This window comes from Chiroxiphia lanceolata, chromosome 13, assembly GCF_009829145.1.
Source record: "Chiroxiphia lanceolata isolate bChiLan1 chromosome 13, bChiLan1.pri, whole genome shotgun sequence".
Taxonomy (NCBI): domain Eukaryota; kingdom Metazoa; phylum Chordata; class Aves; order Passeriformes; family Pipridae; genus Chiroxiphia; species Chiroxiphia lanceolata.
Genome location: NC_045649.1, coordinates 2120523 through 2136821, shown reverse-complemented (window position 1 = coordinate 2136821; position 16299 = coordinate 2120523). Strand labels below are relative to the sequence as shown.

The following is a 16299-nucleotide window of genomic DNA, read 5'->3' as shown; positions in this document are numbered from 1 at the left end:
CACTCTTCTGGCCCCACACATGCCTTCCACAGAAGGAATTATCCCATATTATTGGTAACACAGGAAAAATCAAGAGTCAGACCCTGAAGATCTCAGTACGACCAAGTCTTCTGTGCATTTGCAGCAGGAGGGAGGGAGCTCCAGTTCAGAAGTGAGCACTCAGCCCTTTGCCCCATGGGATGTAATCCTTGTCTGGGCAAATATCCCAGCAGTGACAGATTTACACATCTACACACACTCAGTCATCTGCCCTCTAGCTCAGCTGATTCAATGGTACCAACAGTGACACCCTGATGCAGAACACACACACAGAAAACCTTTGCTTTACTAATCCACAGGCATCTCAAACTTACCTGGAGTCAGTCTAGGATGCATTTGGGAGTTTATACTGTAAGCAGCGAGTGGGCAGAGAATTCATTTCAGAAGAGGGCTGGAAATTAGCTCTTGCTTTTATCTGTAAGTTGGGCAATTTAGGTATACGTATAATCAAAATCCCTTTCTCTTGTCAATTAACTGATTTTGTTCTCTGTTCTCTCACAGCAGGCTATTGATACCCTTATCAGGCACAACCCAACACTTAAAGGTTGTCCCTTTTCATGGGCCTGCCCATGGTTTCCTGAGTGACTGCACACAAGACACACAGAAATAAATGTTTCCAAACAGCTCCTCTGGGCTCAGAGCCCCAGAGGGACTTCAGGTGTGGCCTTACACCACTCCTCCTCCTCTTTGAGTTCCTTCAGCATCCCAGCACCTCAGTCCTTTGTTTCAAGCACCAGCCACGCTGTTTTCACACGTTCTGCCTCGCTTGGCAGGCATTCATTAAAACCTCAATGTCTAGTTGTTGGTCTTCTGTTGCATCTCCAAGGTAACTCCATTCATATGTTGTCAGTCCCCTGACAGTTCACTTTTACCAGCCCAACAGGCACTCTGAGCAACATCCATCTTTTACTCTCTTACACAGAGGAAAATATAAGCCTTTCCACCCTGTAGTATAAAGTAGGTAGGCAAACTGAGCCAAACAAAGACGTCGCTCACAGTCCATGGGAAAGTTTGTTTTTTCGATTCACTTGGGCACTTCCAGTGCTCCCAGACAGCATCCATTGGGCATTAAGCATGTTCTCCCAAACCTCTCCACATCTGTTCATCCATTTGCTGATCTAGATCTTAAAAACTTCCTAAATGATTTCCAGTATACTAGTAAACTCCACTGTATCCTGTAACAGGGAGTTTCATGGGAAAAAATGACACTTTGCAAAAATATCTGTTTGTTTTTCAGAGTCAGACTCAGGAGTTTTTCATTCCTGTCCATCACTGCCTTCAAGGCAGCTTGGAGTAAACAAACCAAGTACTGAAAATTTGGTTGAAGAAGAAAAAAGTGACTTCCATCTTGCCACACAAAGGCAACACCTGGTTGTTAAGAACCTTAAAGATATTTTAATAGTGGCCTGTGCAACTCTGAGGACGAAAGGCAGAGCTGTTTGAAGTCAGTGGAAAGTCTCGTCTAAGCTCAGATTTGAGTGGAAGTATTGCAATTTCCCTGCACATGGGAGTGTGGTAATAAGAGTCTTTCGCTACATTCTTCCATGGTCAAATCATCAAAAGTAATTTTGCAATAGTGCAGAGTCAATATAATTTATAGCAAAAAGGAGTAGCTTGATGTCAGTTTATGTTTCCCCAAATCCTGTTTTCATTGGGCAATTATCGTTTCAGTGGAAAAGGTTCCAAACATCTTCAGTTTTTTGGAGAAGCGCCAAGTTGTTGTATAATGGTAGGGTAATTTTAAACCTATAATTTAGAAAGGCCATTTCTGTCTGAATCCATTCTTCAAAGAGGCCAGCCTTGGAGAGTTACACTTTATTTTTCAAAGCAAAATACCTGTTTTGTTTTCAAAAAATAGATGCCACAAAAGAGTCACAAAAGCAGGTGCTGCATGAGCCACATGTGCTGATGCCAGAGACACACAAAGAGGAGACGGCAGGGAGGGGAGCAGCAGAGCCATTACTGTTCTGCACTTTCCACCCCTTAAAGAACTGCCCTAACCAACAGCAAGAACTACAGATCTAACAAGAGGGGTCATCCTCTGACCAGCCCTGGTCAATTTTAGAATTGCAAAAATTCATGGATGGAAGGAAATGCTACATTTCAGTAGTGTATTTGATGGGGTTTAGGCAAGTACAGAGCAGCTAACCTGCCCTGGAAAATCATATATCCCTAATCATTCTGCAATTTAGAAGCAGCACAATCAGATGTTACATCAGCTTCATCTAGTCTTCCACTCCTGGTGCTGAACTTCCCATGTGGATGTCTGTACAGGTGTTACCAGAAAATCAACAGGACCTGGCAAGTACGAGGTTTAAAGGATGGATTAGTCCAAGGACATCACCCAGATCACACGTGCTGATACCTTGGCTACAAACCACTTAAACATCCTGAGCAATCCTTCAGGAAGAAATCTTTCCAGTTTCTGCAGGGACAGTCCTGTGTGCCTGAGGGCTGCTTTGCAGGAAGAGAAATGCATTAGAGCCATTGTCGGTCATTAAATCCTTTTGGTAGCAACCTACGCAAGTGCTGTATTTGTAACAATCCCATAAAAAGAGGTCAACCTCAAATGCACAGTCCCACTCTTCAAGCTGAGACCTTCACGTGCAGCTGAGGTTAAAATTCAAACTGATCTTGGTGAAGCTAAGACAGATATTGATAAATAAACTAATAATCCTCTGCAGCACACAAATAACCATGGTGGTTTCAATTACCAAGTAAAAGTATTTGAGGAACTGGGTACAGTTTTCAGAACCCTAAAGTGTCCTTAGAAAGGCACAGGGATCAAACACCAAGTTTGGGGTTGCCTGTGGGATTCCTGTTCCCTTTGAGGATGGGAATGGTGGATCTAGCTGAGACCACAGACCTGGCTGAATCCCTCCTCACTAGGTTACCTGACAAGCACATGCACTGGGAGCAACTCATCCAATTAATACCATGCACCACAGACCATAATTGCTGAGAGAATTCTCTTTTGTTTGTTTAAACATGTTTTTAGCATAAACATACTGAGAAGTCCCTTTAAAAGCCAAGGGATCAATGCACACAGTTAAACAAGTGTCCAAGTGTGGTCCCAAGCAGTGACCTTTGATTCTTATTGCAGCCTGGCTTGCATTCAGTTACAATAAAACCATGTTCAGATTCTGGTTGATTTTAAATCCCAGTAAGAGCCATAAAACTGACTGGAAAAAAAAACACTGTAAGAAATCTCAAACCAACAAGTAGCCTGGGTAGGGGGAAAGCTCACTCTGCAGTGGAGCCTGAGATAAGATGTGCAAACACCATCCTGGGAACACCAAGCATCAAGCTGAGGTTTTCTATCAGCTGTAAACAGTTTCTACCTCCAAACCTTCTTTCATGTACATTAACCTATTCCTGTTTATGTTTCATATCGAGGTTCAACAAAAGTCTAATGGCTGTGAGCCTGGGAGTTGGGGCTCCCAGGCTTTCAGGGCGTCCAGCTCAAACATACACACACTGTCATTTAAAAACCACATACCTATTTCCCTGATACATCCTCCTTTTTCCCACTTCCCATGTTATAATAGCAGGGACTGTGCTATTAACCACCTCCAGCAACCAAAGCATCTATCCCAATGTAGCCATATAAAAAAATGGTACTTGTGGGATGGTCTGGGCTGAGGCAGGAATGTCAGGCGGTTCAGCTAACATCCTATACTGGAAAGTTTTTGCAAGTTTTTCCATAATATTTTTAAACAGATAAAACACAGTGTGTCATTAATTACCTAATGCCCTGTTGGCATGACAAATATTGCAAACAAAACCAAGCAAAACTGGAGTCTTCTGGGTAAATTCTCACTGAATCCAAGATGATTTAGGACATAAAACAGCAGAAAATAAACAACAGAAAGGGAGCTGAGGGGAATCATCTCATAAAAAGCCTAAAAGAACAATGAAAACTTACCTAGATAGAATTCTGCAATCTTTTACCTCTCTGCAAATGCCACAACTGACTCCACACAGCACTTCATGCACTCAGAAGGACAACAGCTCCACCTCCACACTCCTTTATGTGTGGAGCAACGAGGTTTGTTTAATGCGAGGGTAAGTGCTTTTTACCAGGCTAAAACCACCAGGCAAACAGAGGGAACAGGTTAGACCATAACCAGAATGAATACCAAGCAGCACGGTACGTGTTTGGGTCGCAATGTCGCCCTGTGCTCCTCCCTCCACCTGACACAAACAAATAAAGCCGTGGACAAGCACTGCCACCCCTGCTCAGCCAAGGGTTAGTGCTCGTCAGCACCTTCTGTGTCACCAGCAACAGCGCAGAGGCGTCTCGGGGCAGAGAGCTGCCAACCTCTGAGGCCTGAATTTCAGCGCCTTGTTTTTCATCTCACTTCAAAGGTATCCTGAGAGATTGTCCCATGATGAAGGTTTCAGGATTAGGTCCACGGGAGGAACATGTGAAGGACCTACCAGTGCAAGGTGCCTCTCGCAGACCATGTCAGGAGTGGTAGCATGAGAGGCTCCCAAAGCTCCCAGAGAGGCTGGAAGATAATCAAGTACTGCTTAAGGGAACCAAGAAACTGGCATCAATGAGAATGATACAAGCACCACCATCTCCTGAAGCCCGTACAAGCACACAGAGACACAGCAGACACACGTCTCTGAAGAAGAAAGGGGATGGCAGAAGACAATGCCTCCAGGGAGGATTTCCCAGTGTAAGCTGCCTGGCTGTGACCACCAGCCTATGGTACCAGCTGCCAGCTTGGAGGTGCACACATTGTACCTTCCAAAACAAGAATCCCAGTCTGCCCAGGCCAGGACTCACACACCAGACACCTCTAACTTTGCTCCCAACTTGTCCCATATTTTGAATGATCAGCTTAGTCTCTTCTTTCTCTACCCCAGGCAGACAGAGCTTCAGATGGTGCTGTGCAGCTACTTGGCAAGGGGCAGAGAGCCTGCACATTATCCAGCTTTACTTCCACCAAAGGGAGCTCATACACCACTCTGCAGAGTAGCAAGTGCCAGCCTTGTAGCATCCAAGGAGTTGCTACTAGCACAAGTCTTGCTGAAGACCCACAAACATGAGCTGTGCAACACCACACAGCTATAACCCACTGCATCACAAACTTGCCACAGCTTCAAGCACACTCAGTGTCTCAACAGTGTCTGTGGAAGACAGGCACAAGAACTGTGCTGTAAGGTCATCCTCTGTTGCTGTAATTGAGTCAGGTCCAGCATCAGGAACCTGGCAGCTGCTGCTCAGGAAGTCTGCTCTGTGCTGTCCATTACCTCTGCTCAGATCCCCACCCAGGGTTTCCAACCAGATCACCAAGCCACACTAAAAATAGCCAGCTCACAAAACCAGCTCTTGCCTCTCACCACTCCACCCTCAAAGTACAGACACTAACTATACTGCAAACAAAGGAGAATTCACTCCTCCATCTATTTATAAGCTGCTTATTCACAGCTTGCAAGCACAGATTCTTTTCAGATGAGGAGCTTGGGGGAAGAGGTTATGCTTTTTCTGGTTCCATGTTGCACAGAGCCAAGCACTCAACGTGGTCATTCCTTCACCAGCTGAGGTTTTTCTCTTTCTTTCAGCTCTCACCTCCAGCCTTGGGGATATCTTGTCCATCACCACGCAGAGCATGAGGCAATCCCACTCCCATGCCACAGTGAGAACATGGGTTCTCTGGGACAGCCAGGCATGTGTCAGGTGTATCCTGGTTTAACTAGCATAAACCATCATTGCATTAATATAAAATGTTTATTCCTTCTTTACTCCACCTGTGACTCACAGCGTATCTGCAGGACGAAAGGCACCACTGGACAGTTTCTCTGGGCACACATTCCCAGCTCTTGGCTATGCTGGAAGATCAGCAATAATGAGAACAACAGTGGAAAATGTCTGGCTAAAGACCAGGTCAAAAGTCTCCTTGCCTTGCTGCCCAGCCCCACATGGCTGCCTCACTTTAGCAAGAGCTCCCATGGCTGCTGCCTGACTTCTGGCAGCTTCTCTGATACCTCCATCATAAGACATAAGTCTTCTAAATCCACCACAAAAGCAGCAGTGCATTAGTCCACCTTCCACAGCTGGGTCAGTGAATTGCCTGCAAGCTACAGGTTAGTTGATCACTACACTAGACAGCCAGAAGCCAAAGCTACACCTGCTAACCAACTCTATGTTCCTTATTAAAAAGACAGTGGTAGTCAAAAATGTCCTGTTTGCAAGTGCAAAAAGAAGTATTAACAGCACTGAAGTGATGGAGGTCTCCATGGCACTTGTCCACACTCACCAACAGGAACTTCAGCTAGGCTAACAGCTCTGCACTGCAATCCCCAGAGGGACTGGGGCAGCAAAACCTCTATGGGTTCAGCCAACAGACCTGGAGGAGCCTTCAGCACAGCAGATGGTGTGAAGGTAAATGTGCTGGCTCTAAATCCAACCAGCTCCACCAACAATGAAGAAGTGGCAATGCCACCTCCAAGGCTGTCACTGCAGCACTTAAAGAGGCACCACAAAGACACTGGTTCATCAGTGCCACACTCACACCAACTCCAGGCCAAACTCCCACTCCTGGAGGCAGGGGAGCAGAGAGGGACCATCTGAGCACACCACGTCCCCTGAGCCAACTCTCTGCTACGAGCTGCCTGCAGGATGTGTATTCTGGTGACTGAGCTCCTCCTTGCTAAGCTGGGAAAAGGCAGAGATCCAGAAAAACTGCTTGGAGAAGTCTGTCTTTCCCTTTGTGGATAAGCAGCTGGATGGGCAAGGCTGTATTTTACAGTGGTACTTGGCAGAGAAAGAAGTAAGAAGACTCTCGCATTGTGAGCTGACCAAGAGCTGAGGAACTTGTCAAAGCCACTGCTCTGGTGCTACAATTTTGCCTTTAGTTCTCCACTTCTGGATGGCCTATTTTAATTAAGTGGAGGCAAGAGTCCAGAAAACTGCTCTTAAAATTGTTTCCTCTATTTATATGTCATTCTCTCACATTTGGACAGTTACCTGTTCACAGCTGGCCTCAGCTTAGGACTAAGAAGTCCTGGCAGTCATGACTCCCTGTTTTATCAGACTTTTGCACCACAAGAGAGAATAAAGAACAATGGGACACGTGACAGAAACAAGAGCCAAAAGGTGGCTCAGAAGAGTAAAGCCATTTGACTTGCTTCCGTAAATAATTTGATTTCAAGTATTGGGAGAGTGGGTGTGGAATTAAGCTTTAAGAACTGGTCTAGATTTTACAATTCAAAGTTCAGAACAGCAGTACCACAGGCCCTGCTGAGTGCACACACAAAGTCCTGTTCCATTTTCACACACCACCAGTTAGAAATCAAACACTGGACCCACATACACATCAGTATCTTCTCCATGCCAGCTTAGTAGGCCAACTACAGTTTTGTCCCTACTCTGCTTTGATTATATCTGTTACAGAAACCTTTGAAAATCATAACCAAAGGAGCCTTTATAGGGTTAGCAGAGCACAGAACCTTTAGTATCTGCATGCCAGATTGGAAAGAAGGAGCAAGTGCAGAGCCACAGAAGCCCCAAAACCAAAAGTGCCTTATACAAAGATCTCTAGCCAAGTGATAGAGCTTTTTTCCCCATTTGAAAGTCTCCTGGAACAAGGAAGAGTGGATTTATTTAGTCCTCTGTCCCGAGTTAGATGAAAAGCAGGCATTTCCTCAATACTGTATGGATTTTAATTTCTACAACTACTCCACAGGCTAGAAGAGGACTAACTTTCTCCTGCTGTATTCATTTATGCTCCTCAGGTTGGAGAGAGCCACATATATTTGAGCCATGGCATGCAGTCTCCTCTCATACAGGCAGGCAATGAATATTTCTTGAATGAAGCAGAAAACATGCTACACAGCCTCAGCATGCACTCCAACACTGTACAATCAAAGAATTCTGTGTGTATCCCCCACCCCTGCCCTTGCTAAGGTAATCAAAGCAGTAAATTATCCTTAGGGGCTCTGCCAGATCAGGTTTCAAAGTTGATCATTTCCCTGCACAAGAACACAGGCTTAGCTTAAAACCAAAACAAAACATAAAACTCATGCATGTTCTCCCTAGTCTCCTAGGACTCTAAAGTTGCTGTGTGTTGCTTAAAATAAAATAAATAAAAAAACCTAAACAGAACACAAAACCTCGCATTATTGTGCTTCTCATGTCATGTGAGAATGAAAAGACTGTACTGTACTAATTCAATCCAAAATTGCATCAAGATTACTTCACCAGTTCAGCAAGACAACTGTCTGCACAGCCTGCCAGAGCTGCTGACAGCAGTCACAGCAAGGAGGGCACAGAAATAGTTACACAGCCTGTCCCCACAGTCCCCTCTCAGCACCAAAACGTCAGCCCCCTTCTCCCAGTGACGGGTAGCAATTTGCACTGTCACTCGCTGAATTTTCAAAGAGAGGCGCTTTTCTTTTCCCAGTGTTTGGGTGATAATACTCCATAACTATTTTGTTATCTTCTCTCCATTCCCTCCCTTCAAACCTCCCAGCTTGTGATGGCAACAGGGAGTTTGAGCAGAGCAGGGCTGCGGATGCACGGAGCCATTCCACACCACCCCGCCATCCTCGTCTGCACCCACATGCCAGGGCTTATCTCACACCGGGGCTGGAAGCTCCTGGGAGCAAAGGCTGCCTTTCTACCTTGTTGTTTGCACAGCACATAGCACAGAGGCCTTCACAGGCTGATAGGCTTCAGGTGTTTTAGCAGTACAAACAGGAGTTGTGCAATGCCCTGGGGATGTCAAACAGCTGGGCTCCCTCAGCCCCTGCTTCTCATACCAACCCTGCAAATGGGCAGCGACTATTTGTTTGTGCAAACCAGTACCAATGTGCGAGGAGATCAGAGCCTGCTGCAGCCAGAAAGCATTCCTCACAGTTAAGGTCCTTGGAAATCCCCTTGTATAAGGAGTGCCTTGGGAAATCACACAGTGATAATGCCCTGGACCTAAACATTCAATCACTGGCATCACCAATTAAGGCTTGTGTTTCAGAGGTGCACAAAATATCCAGCTCTCTCTCCACTACAGAAGATAAGTCCGATTTGGCTTGAAAAAGGAAGTTTAACCATCTAAGTGAATCCACCAAGACTAGTTTTTGGACTAAGGATGAAACAGTCAGGATAAAAGTAAACCTACATTTTTCACCTTTGCTGTTTTCAACATAATTCCTCACTACACAAAGCTGCTCTCTAGCCTCCAGCAATGAAGGGGCATCTCGGGGAGATTCACAGTGCCTGCTTTTTGCTCACCTCTATCTCCTCTTCTCCTACTCTGGGGGCTCACCTGTAGTCATGGGTAAGGGTGACACAAGACTCCTCCTTCCTCAGCCTGGCCAGGAGTGCTCCACCCTCCAGCTGCAGCCTGACCAGCCGTGTGTCTTCAAGAACATTCTTCATCAACTGCCTGTAGGTCCTCAGCAGCACAGCTGCATCCTGGAGGGATCACAAGAGTGAGATGAGCAGTTACTGCAACCTACAGGCAATGAGGGAACAGGCAAAAACCAGCACCCAACCCAAAACACACCCAAACCACATCTCACCTGGGCCCACCCTAGCAAAGGGGGAGGCTGGTTCCCACAGTTGTGTCTCTCAAGCCTGCCAAGTCCCAAGTGATAAACAGCACTCCTTACGTTCCCGATACTTTCCCCACCAGGCTAAAATTGTGACCCAATTCCCATCATTGTTGTTCCATTCATTTGCTGGGCATAGAAGGAATTCAGCCTCATCTTCCATTCACAGCTAGCTCCTGCTGTTCTGAGAGCCCAGACCCGCATGGCTTCAAGCCTTGGGACAAGATGGATGTAGTATGGTATCTTCCCTTGATTTACTGCTGGGACCCTCAGTGCAGAGCTGGCAGCAATGTCCTACCACGTCAGGGGTAGAGTAGCTTCTCAAGAAGGGGAAGAGAATGTTTGTGACAACACAGGCCTGGTGTTTGTACCTTCCCCCTCTTCCAGCCCACTTCCAGATTTCTGTTCTGGAGGCAGCAAAGCTGGAACCACACACAGAACTATGCTGTCATTCCTAACTTTATTCCAGGCCATTTGAACCGACCTGGTGTGGCACAGCCCGAGGCAGCTGCTCTGCCCTGGGCACATCAAAGCTCGTGGCAGCTACAGAGCTGTGGAGCTGCTGAAAATGCACTCCCCCAAGAACAAGCCCAGCTGGAGAGATCTCCTGGGTGACACTGAAGGATCAATGAGCCACTGAAGCTTCTACCACTTCATTTGGATCAGTTTCTACTAGTCCCACTGTCCTACCAGCTCCTCAGTGACATGCAGCACTTGGAACATCCTGCTACTACAGCTTGCAAATTCAAAGCTACAGCTTTTCTGCAGCTTTTCTGAGCTATCCTGCTCTCTTCTCTCTCAGGCCCACCTCTGATGACAGGTGAGGGACAGGCTTACCTCAGCTTTTTCTGGTAATTTTCCAGATTCCACTTTATGAATAGCTCCCTGAAGGAAGGCACAAGCACCTTGGCATCCCTGTAGCAAGTGTTCCAGCTTCTGTGAGAAGAAAGGGCCAAGGCAGAGATTATTGTCTCACGGAAAGGTGTGTTTTGAGCTTGCAGAGGGTTGAAAGTACAAAAACCAAGAGAGAATCAAACACATTAACCCAAGGGTTCAATTATACCATCTGGTGAGGCTCAACCAGCAGAGAGAGGCCCATCACACTACCCCTAAGGCCTCTATGCAGACTTTATAAACTTGCATACTCGTGCTTGTATATGGGCCGTGCTTCACAGAAATCAGTCCACTTATGTCCCACATTCTTCTACTATTAGCATTTCTTGTAACTTCCCATGAAGATGAATCACTATGCATGAATTTTGGAGAAACAAAACATAAAACAAGTACTTGGAATTTTTCTACTTCAAATCATTCCTCTTCGTGTTAAAAGTAGTGTAAATTAAAGAACAGGAAACTGGAAAGCTTCCAAAATTAAGCACCTTAAGCTATGGACAAATCTGAAATCCTTCCTTTCTTCGGACTAGGGGGGAAGGGGAGAGGAAAAAAAACCAAACAAAAAAAGACCAAACTTTTCATAAGAGTTCATGAGACATTATTTTTCAGAAAAGTCGGAGACATGAAGCCTAAGTATTGTCAGATGCCACCCTTTAGTGACTGGAATCAGAGCAGGGAGAAACAGCTATTCCAAAATAACCGTGCTCAAAACAAAACAAAAAGGCAGCTGTTTGGATCTGTACTGAACCGAACTCCCTCCTCCCTGGAGTGCTGGAACAGCCCCAGCAGTGACAGATTAGCAGGCAGGATGCAGGTGAGATCACTGAGACAGGAAATAAATGCTATTTGCCACATAGCTGCAGAGCTAAAGGAGCTGAGCACGTGGGTCATTATCACACACAGTACAGACAGGCAATCCATACAAACCAACTCCCATATTAACTCCCTTTGGTAACATTTTACATGTTAAGATGTAAGACACAAACAAGGAGTAGTTGATATCATGTTCCTTCCCTCAAGAATTACCCTCCTGCGCACACAGAGTACCTCAGCTCTTGAGGTATTCTCAACTCTGCCCAGAAAAATTAACCCATAACCTCTTGCAAAGTTCCTCTGCTTCCTCATTGCCAAATAAACTTCAGCATCTCGAATTCAATCCCAGGCACCAAGATTAGGCTTCTGTACCTCTGCATCAGCACGGGTCCGTCCCAGTATTTTTAGATGAAAGTTTCAAAACTGGGTTCTAAAATAAGTTGGAAAAGATAAGTTAACATTTGCCACATGCCAAGGCTAACTGCTGAAGCCTCCTACCAGTGCCACAGTGGTTTTATCAATGACATCTTAATCTGTCTCTGCACTGTGCCATGCAGCACTCCGGGCAGCGAGGTCGGAGCCAAAAGACCACTGGATCCTCTGGAAGCTGAGGTGACAATTCTGTCATCCACCAGGGTGAGCAAGTCAAACTCACTGTGAAGACAGCCAGCTTGTGTGCAGATTTACAGAGATTTAATCCTGTCTAGTCTCAGCATGCCAAATAACTCCTAACTCTCAATACAGCTTTTAAAGATTCATACAGCACATGAGTCCACAGCACTCAGGCTCCCCCCACAGCAAAGCACACACAGAGCTGGGCACCGGTGCCACAGATGCAGATTTCTGGCAGTCTGCACGTACCCTGCTGCATGGAAGTGAAAGATATTCCTAAAAGAATTCTGAACTGATTATCAGGAACTTCTAAGTCTCATTCCTGCAAGGACTGCAGTTTTCCTATGGGGTTCTTAGCTCGATCTGGGGAACTTGCTCCAAAACCAAAAAGACTTAACTATTTTTATTATGCTCAAATTCTTGATTGTTAGTTCAATGGAAACACGACACCAACATGTTCTCCTGAGATTAGTTTAAGAAATGTATGTTCTCAATCCTCTAACTGAAGAGCCACTCTGTATAAAACAAAACAGGATTCCATTTCAGATTTGACCATATCTTGAAGGGAAGGGAGAATTAATGCAGTTCAAGCAGATGAGGTGAAAACTAAAATTTTACTTCCTGCAGTCATGCACCCATTTTATGAAGACAGTATTAGCATTCTTTTGATAACAGAGATTCATTTGAAAACATAACTGTTACAGGAACATTGTCTTTGAATGTTCATAGGCTCAGCTGTTGACAGGTTCCTCTTGCTTGCACTCTGTTCCTGTGCCATTGCTCCTTCAGATGCCCAAGCACACACAGCCCACTCACCATGCGGAAGCTCAGCCAGTCCCGGTGGCAGTAGGGGAAGGTCCCATCCAGTTCCAGAGGCAGCTGTGAGCTCTCTATGTGCTTATGGAGGGATTTCATGGAGGTGAGGAGTTCAAACTGCACAGGAATAGAAGGAAAAAAAAAAAAAGCACGCTTGCTTTAGAGTGTGAGTATTGGAGGAGGAGGGGAAGGTTAACAAAAGACAGAATCCTTCATTTCTTTATCTATCTTGCACAGAAACACGACACACAGTGTATATCTACAATATCACTACAATATGAAGGAGAAAAAAAAAAATCAATTCAATCTCAGAGCAGCTTGTTGAACAGCTCAGTGGGCGAACCCTGAAGGAATGCAGGCCACAACACGCTGTTCCACCAGGCAGAACATCTGTGATGGAAGTCTGGCAGCAGCCAGCCTTCTCCAGAGCCAGTACCTCCTGGTGTAAGCACAGCAACTCCCTCACATGTTCCCACATTGTGCTGCGATTTGCATTTGTTTGGAGAGTCTGGGAGGTTAAATCCAGCCCCCAGCTTCCCCACCTCACTTCCTGGAAAAACAGTCTAACAGAGCAGTCTCTGCCCTGCCCTCAACTCTCCGCTCAGCAGCTATTTGCTACAGGAGTTTCATGGATCTTGACACAGATAACTTGCTTTCTGCGAGTCTGCAGGACCTCAGAGGATTTTTATACTCACTAGAGCAACAAGTGCTCCTGCAGGTACATGGAAGGCAGCCCAGACACAAACTCAGGTGCAGACATTTAATTCCCCCACACACACTGTGAAGTTTCCACCTCCTTACAAAATAGTGATGATGCTCCCAATTCCTCCTGCATGCCCGGGTCTTTATTAGCCTTTCCTCTGTTCCCTCCTACACTCTTTGTATTTGTTCAGGGTGTTTAATATCTTCTGTAGCTCTCCCTGCATGCACATGCCTGCAGTCAGTCCATTCTGACTTCAAATTCTTCCAGGAGGGGCAATGAGGAAATGGACTAATAGCATTTGTTATTCTTTAGCCTTTTGGGACACTACACCACACACACAGCAAACCTGATGCCTATCACAACCTCTTCATCCATAGGAGCCAAAAGGGAGGTACTGGCCTGCTCTGAAGCCTTCAGGGTTTCAGCAGGCACAGAATTTCAGTCCAATCTTGTCTCTTGCAAGAGTCTTAAGAGCAGAGGGAGGACCAAGATGCAGTCTGATATCTATTCACTCACCACAGAGTGGTTGGGAGCCTACATTTCTTATACAGCTATGGCATACCAAGGCAGTTTTACTTCTCGTGGGGGGAATTCACTGATGTTGTGATAACTTTCCCTCCTGTTAGTCTTCCAGGATATTTCAGCAAAAGGAACTTCAAACAAATGCCCATCTCCTCTTCCCCTTCTTGCAGAATCTCTCAGCCACTGACAGCAGCATGTATGAGAAGAGGAAACAGGAGATATGCAAAATCCAGGAAAGCAACAAGAACCTTCAAAGGGGGAGTTCAGGATTTAGCCTAATGTGATCTCTTCCTAACCAAGGATTTCCCCTTGTTACCGGTATGAAAAGCATTACTAGTGCTGTTAATTGTGTAGGGCTCCTCCACACAGCTATCCATGTTCCCAGCAAACCCCCTGGTCCTGAGGGCCCCAGCAGACTGACACAATTATGGTACAAATGTCACTGATGGACTCGGCAATAAACAGAGCATGACAGAGATCTGTTCAGCCCCCATAAACATTACAACCCCATAAATACCACACCCGCAAGAGACCACAACCATAAAACACAGAGAACAGCTACAGAGATTTCATGTGAGAATAAACATGATACCAACCACAGAGAACTCACTGTTTGGAGAGTTAAATAATGGATAACACAGGCTGCCCAGTAAACCCCCAGGTTCCATTACCTGTCTTGCTGGTGGCTTCTCCATCCGAAAAGTCAGATCTCTTTCAACCAGAAGCAGTACCCCATGAATGCAAGGAGGATCCATGTCCTACAACAGAGCAGAGCACAAATCCATTACTGATCTGTCTGGGATACTAAGGAGGATGTACCATACCAAGTTCCTACACCAGATTGCAATTTACCCTTCAAAGGCATCTAGGAAGCCCAGAAGGCAGTCGGCAGGAATCAGGGACAGCCAGTCTACAGAGCACCAAGGTGATGTCCTTAAGGAAGTTTGTTTCAGATCAACTAGTCCTGCAATATTTAAGGAAGCAATGGAAGAGCTCAGGTCCTGGCTGTACTAAAAAAAACCTCTGCCTTCTACACAAGGAAGTGTGTCAGGGTTAAAATAGACAAAATAAAAAAAAAAGCAAAACCAAAAACTGTGTTCAGTGGCCAAGTTTTTTCTTGGTAACTTTCCTGGTCACCTCACCTAACCAAAAGGAAGCTGGTTTTTTTTTAAACCTCACAGAGTCAAAGAGGTCGTCTTGTCTTTACTTACTGCCAATTTACAATCAAGTACTTGCATCCTGTTTCTACTGTTAAACAGACAGAAATCCCAAATACAAGGGATGTCTGGCAGCTGCAGTTCAAACTCAGTGATCCAGGAGCAGCCCTGCAATTACAGAAACGCTCTACATGGAAGTGAGAAACGGGTACAGGGAGTGACAGCAGGAAGAGGGAAACGTGACAGAAAGATCCAGACCATGGAGAGAGGGCTCATCACATATGTGATGCCTGGACCAGGAAAGTAAAGAGAAGAGCCACTGAAGCTGTCATGCCACATGGTTAAACAAGAGCCATCCCATTTGGATGTCTCCTACATGGTCTTTGTGTCTACAAGGATCTCAGGAACTTTAATATTTGTCAAGCTACAAATCCTTTGTAGTACTGACCAAGCTGCAAGGAAACTACCACAGAGCAGCCCATGACAGCAAAGGGAACCTGTTTAAATAAACAGCTCCAGCCATGTGTAGGCTCAAATATCTGCCAGGAACAGCAGAGCCACAGTAGAGAGGCAAGTGGACCAGCAGAGACTGAGCCACCAAACGTGACACTGGGCCCTGTTCAGCAATTAAGAAACAATGCCAACACAAGGAGCTCCAGTTCTGCAAGTGAAAACAGCAGCAGAGATTCCAGAACAGAGGGAAAAGACCTTTCTTTCATCCAGTCCTAAACCATGATCCTTTCAAACAGGGAGGAAAAAATCCCAGCTGAAACATCTTCCAAAACTGAGAGAGGTTTCTAATTCTTCTCAAACCCCTTTCACCAAAGGTACTTATTCACACTTTCACTGTTATTCGAACACTGATCAAAAGGCCAGAAAAAGAATTTATTGTATAATAAGGCTGCATTAGGTAAATACTGAAGGTCATCTGAAGAGAGGATGGGGAGATATTACAGCTGTATCAGTAGCTCTGAATTTATCTGCTAGAAAGTACTGAGGGATGAAGAAGTTCAAGACAGACGATGGTTCTAAACACATTTATTCTTACACAATCCCTCTTCTACTCCAACAGTCATGAGATGAGGGATAAAGGTAGAGATGGTGTAACAAGAGGTTACCAAAACAGCCAAAACACTCACTTGTTTGTTTGTTCTGAAATAGAAACTGAAAATAGAAACTGAA

The 16299-nt window shown here is 45.4% G+C and overlaps 1 protein-coding gene across 5 annotated transcripts in view; it reads right to left on the bottom strand.

The window, feature by feature from the left end:
• The window catches only part of PLEKHG4 (pleckstrin homology and RhoGEF domain containing G4), an 83991-nt gene that overhangs the window by 31957 nt on the left and 35735 nt on the right, over positions 1–16299 (bottom strand). For all 5 annotated transcript variants that reach the window (XR_004359394.1, XM_032700783.1, XM_032700782.1 and 2 more), the window contains exons 7-10: positions 14632–14718; positions 12736–12852; positions 10438–10536; positions 9315–9463 (exon numbers count right to left, since the gene is read on the bottom strand). Coding sequence is in view for 4 of the 5 variants with exons in the window: in XM_032700783.1 (XP_032556674.1) it covers positions 9315–9463; positions 10438–10536; positions 12736–12852; positions 14632–14718 (452 nt within the window). In the remaining variant the exon portion in view is untranslated. The remainder of the gene's footprint in view (positions 1–9314; positions 9464–10437; positions 10537–12735; positions 12853–14631; positions 14719–16299) is intronic.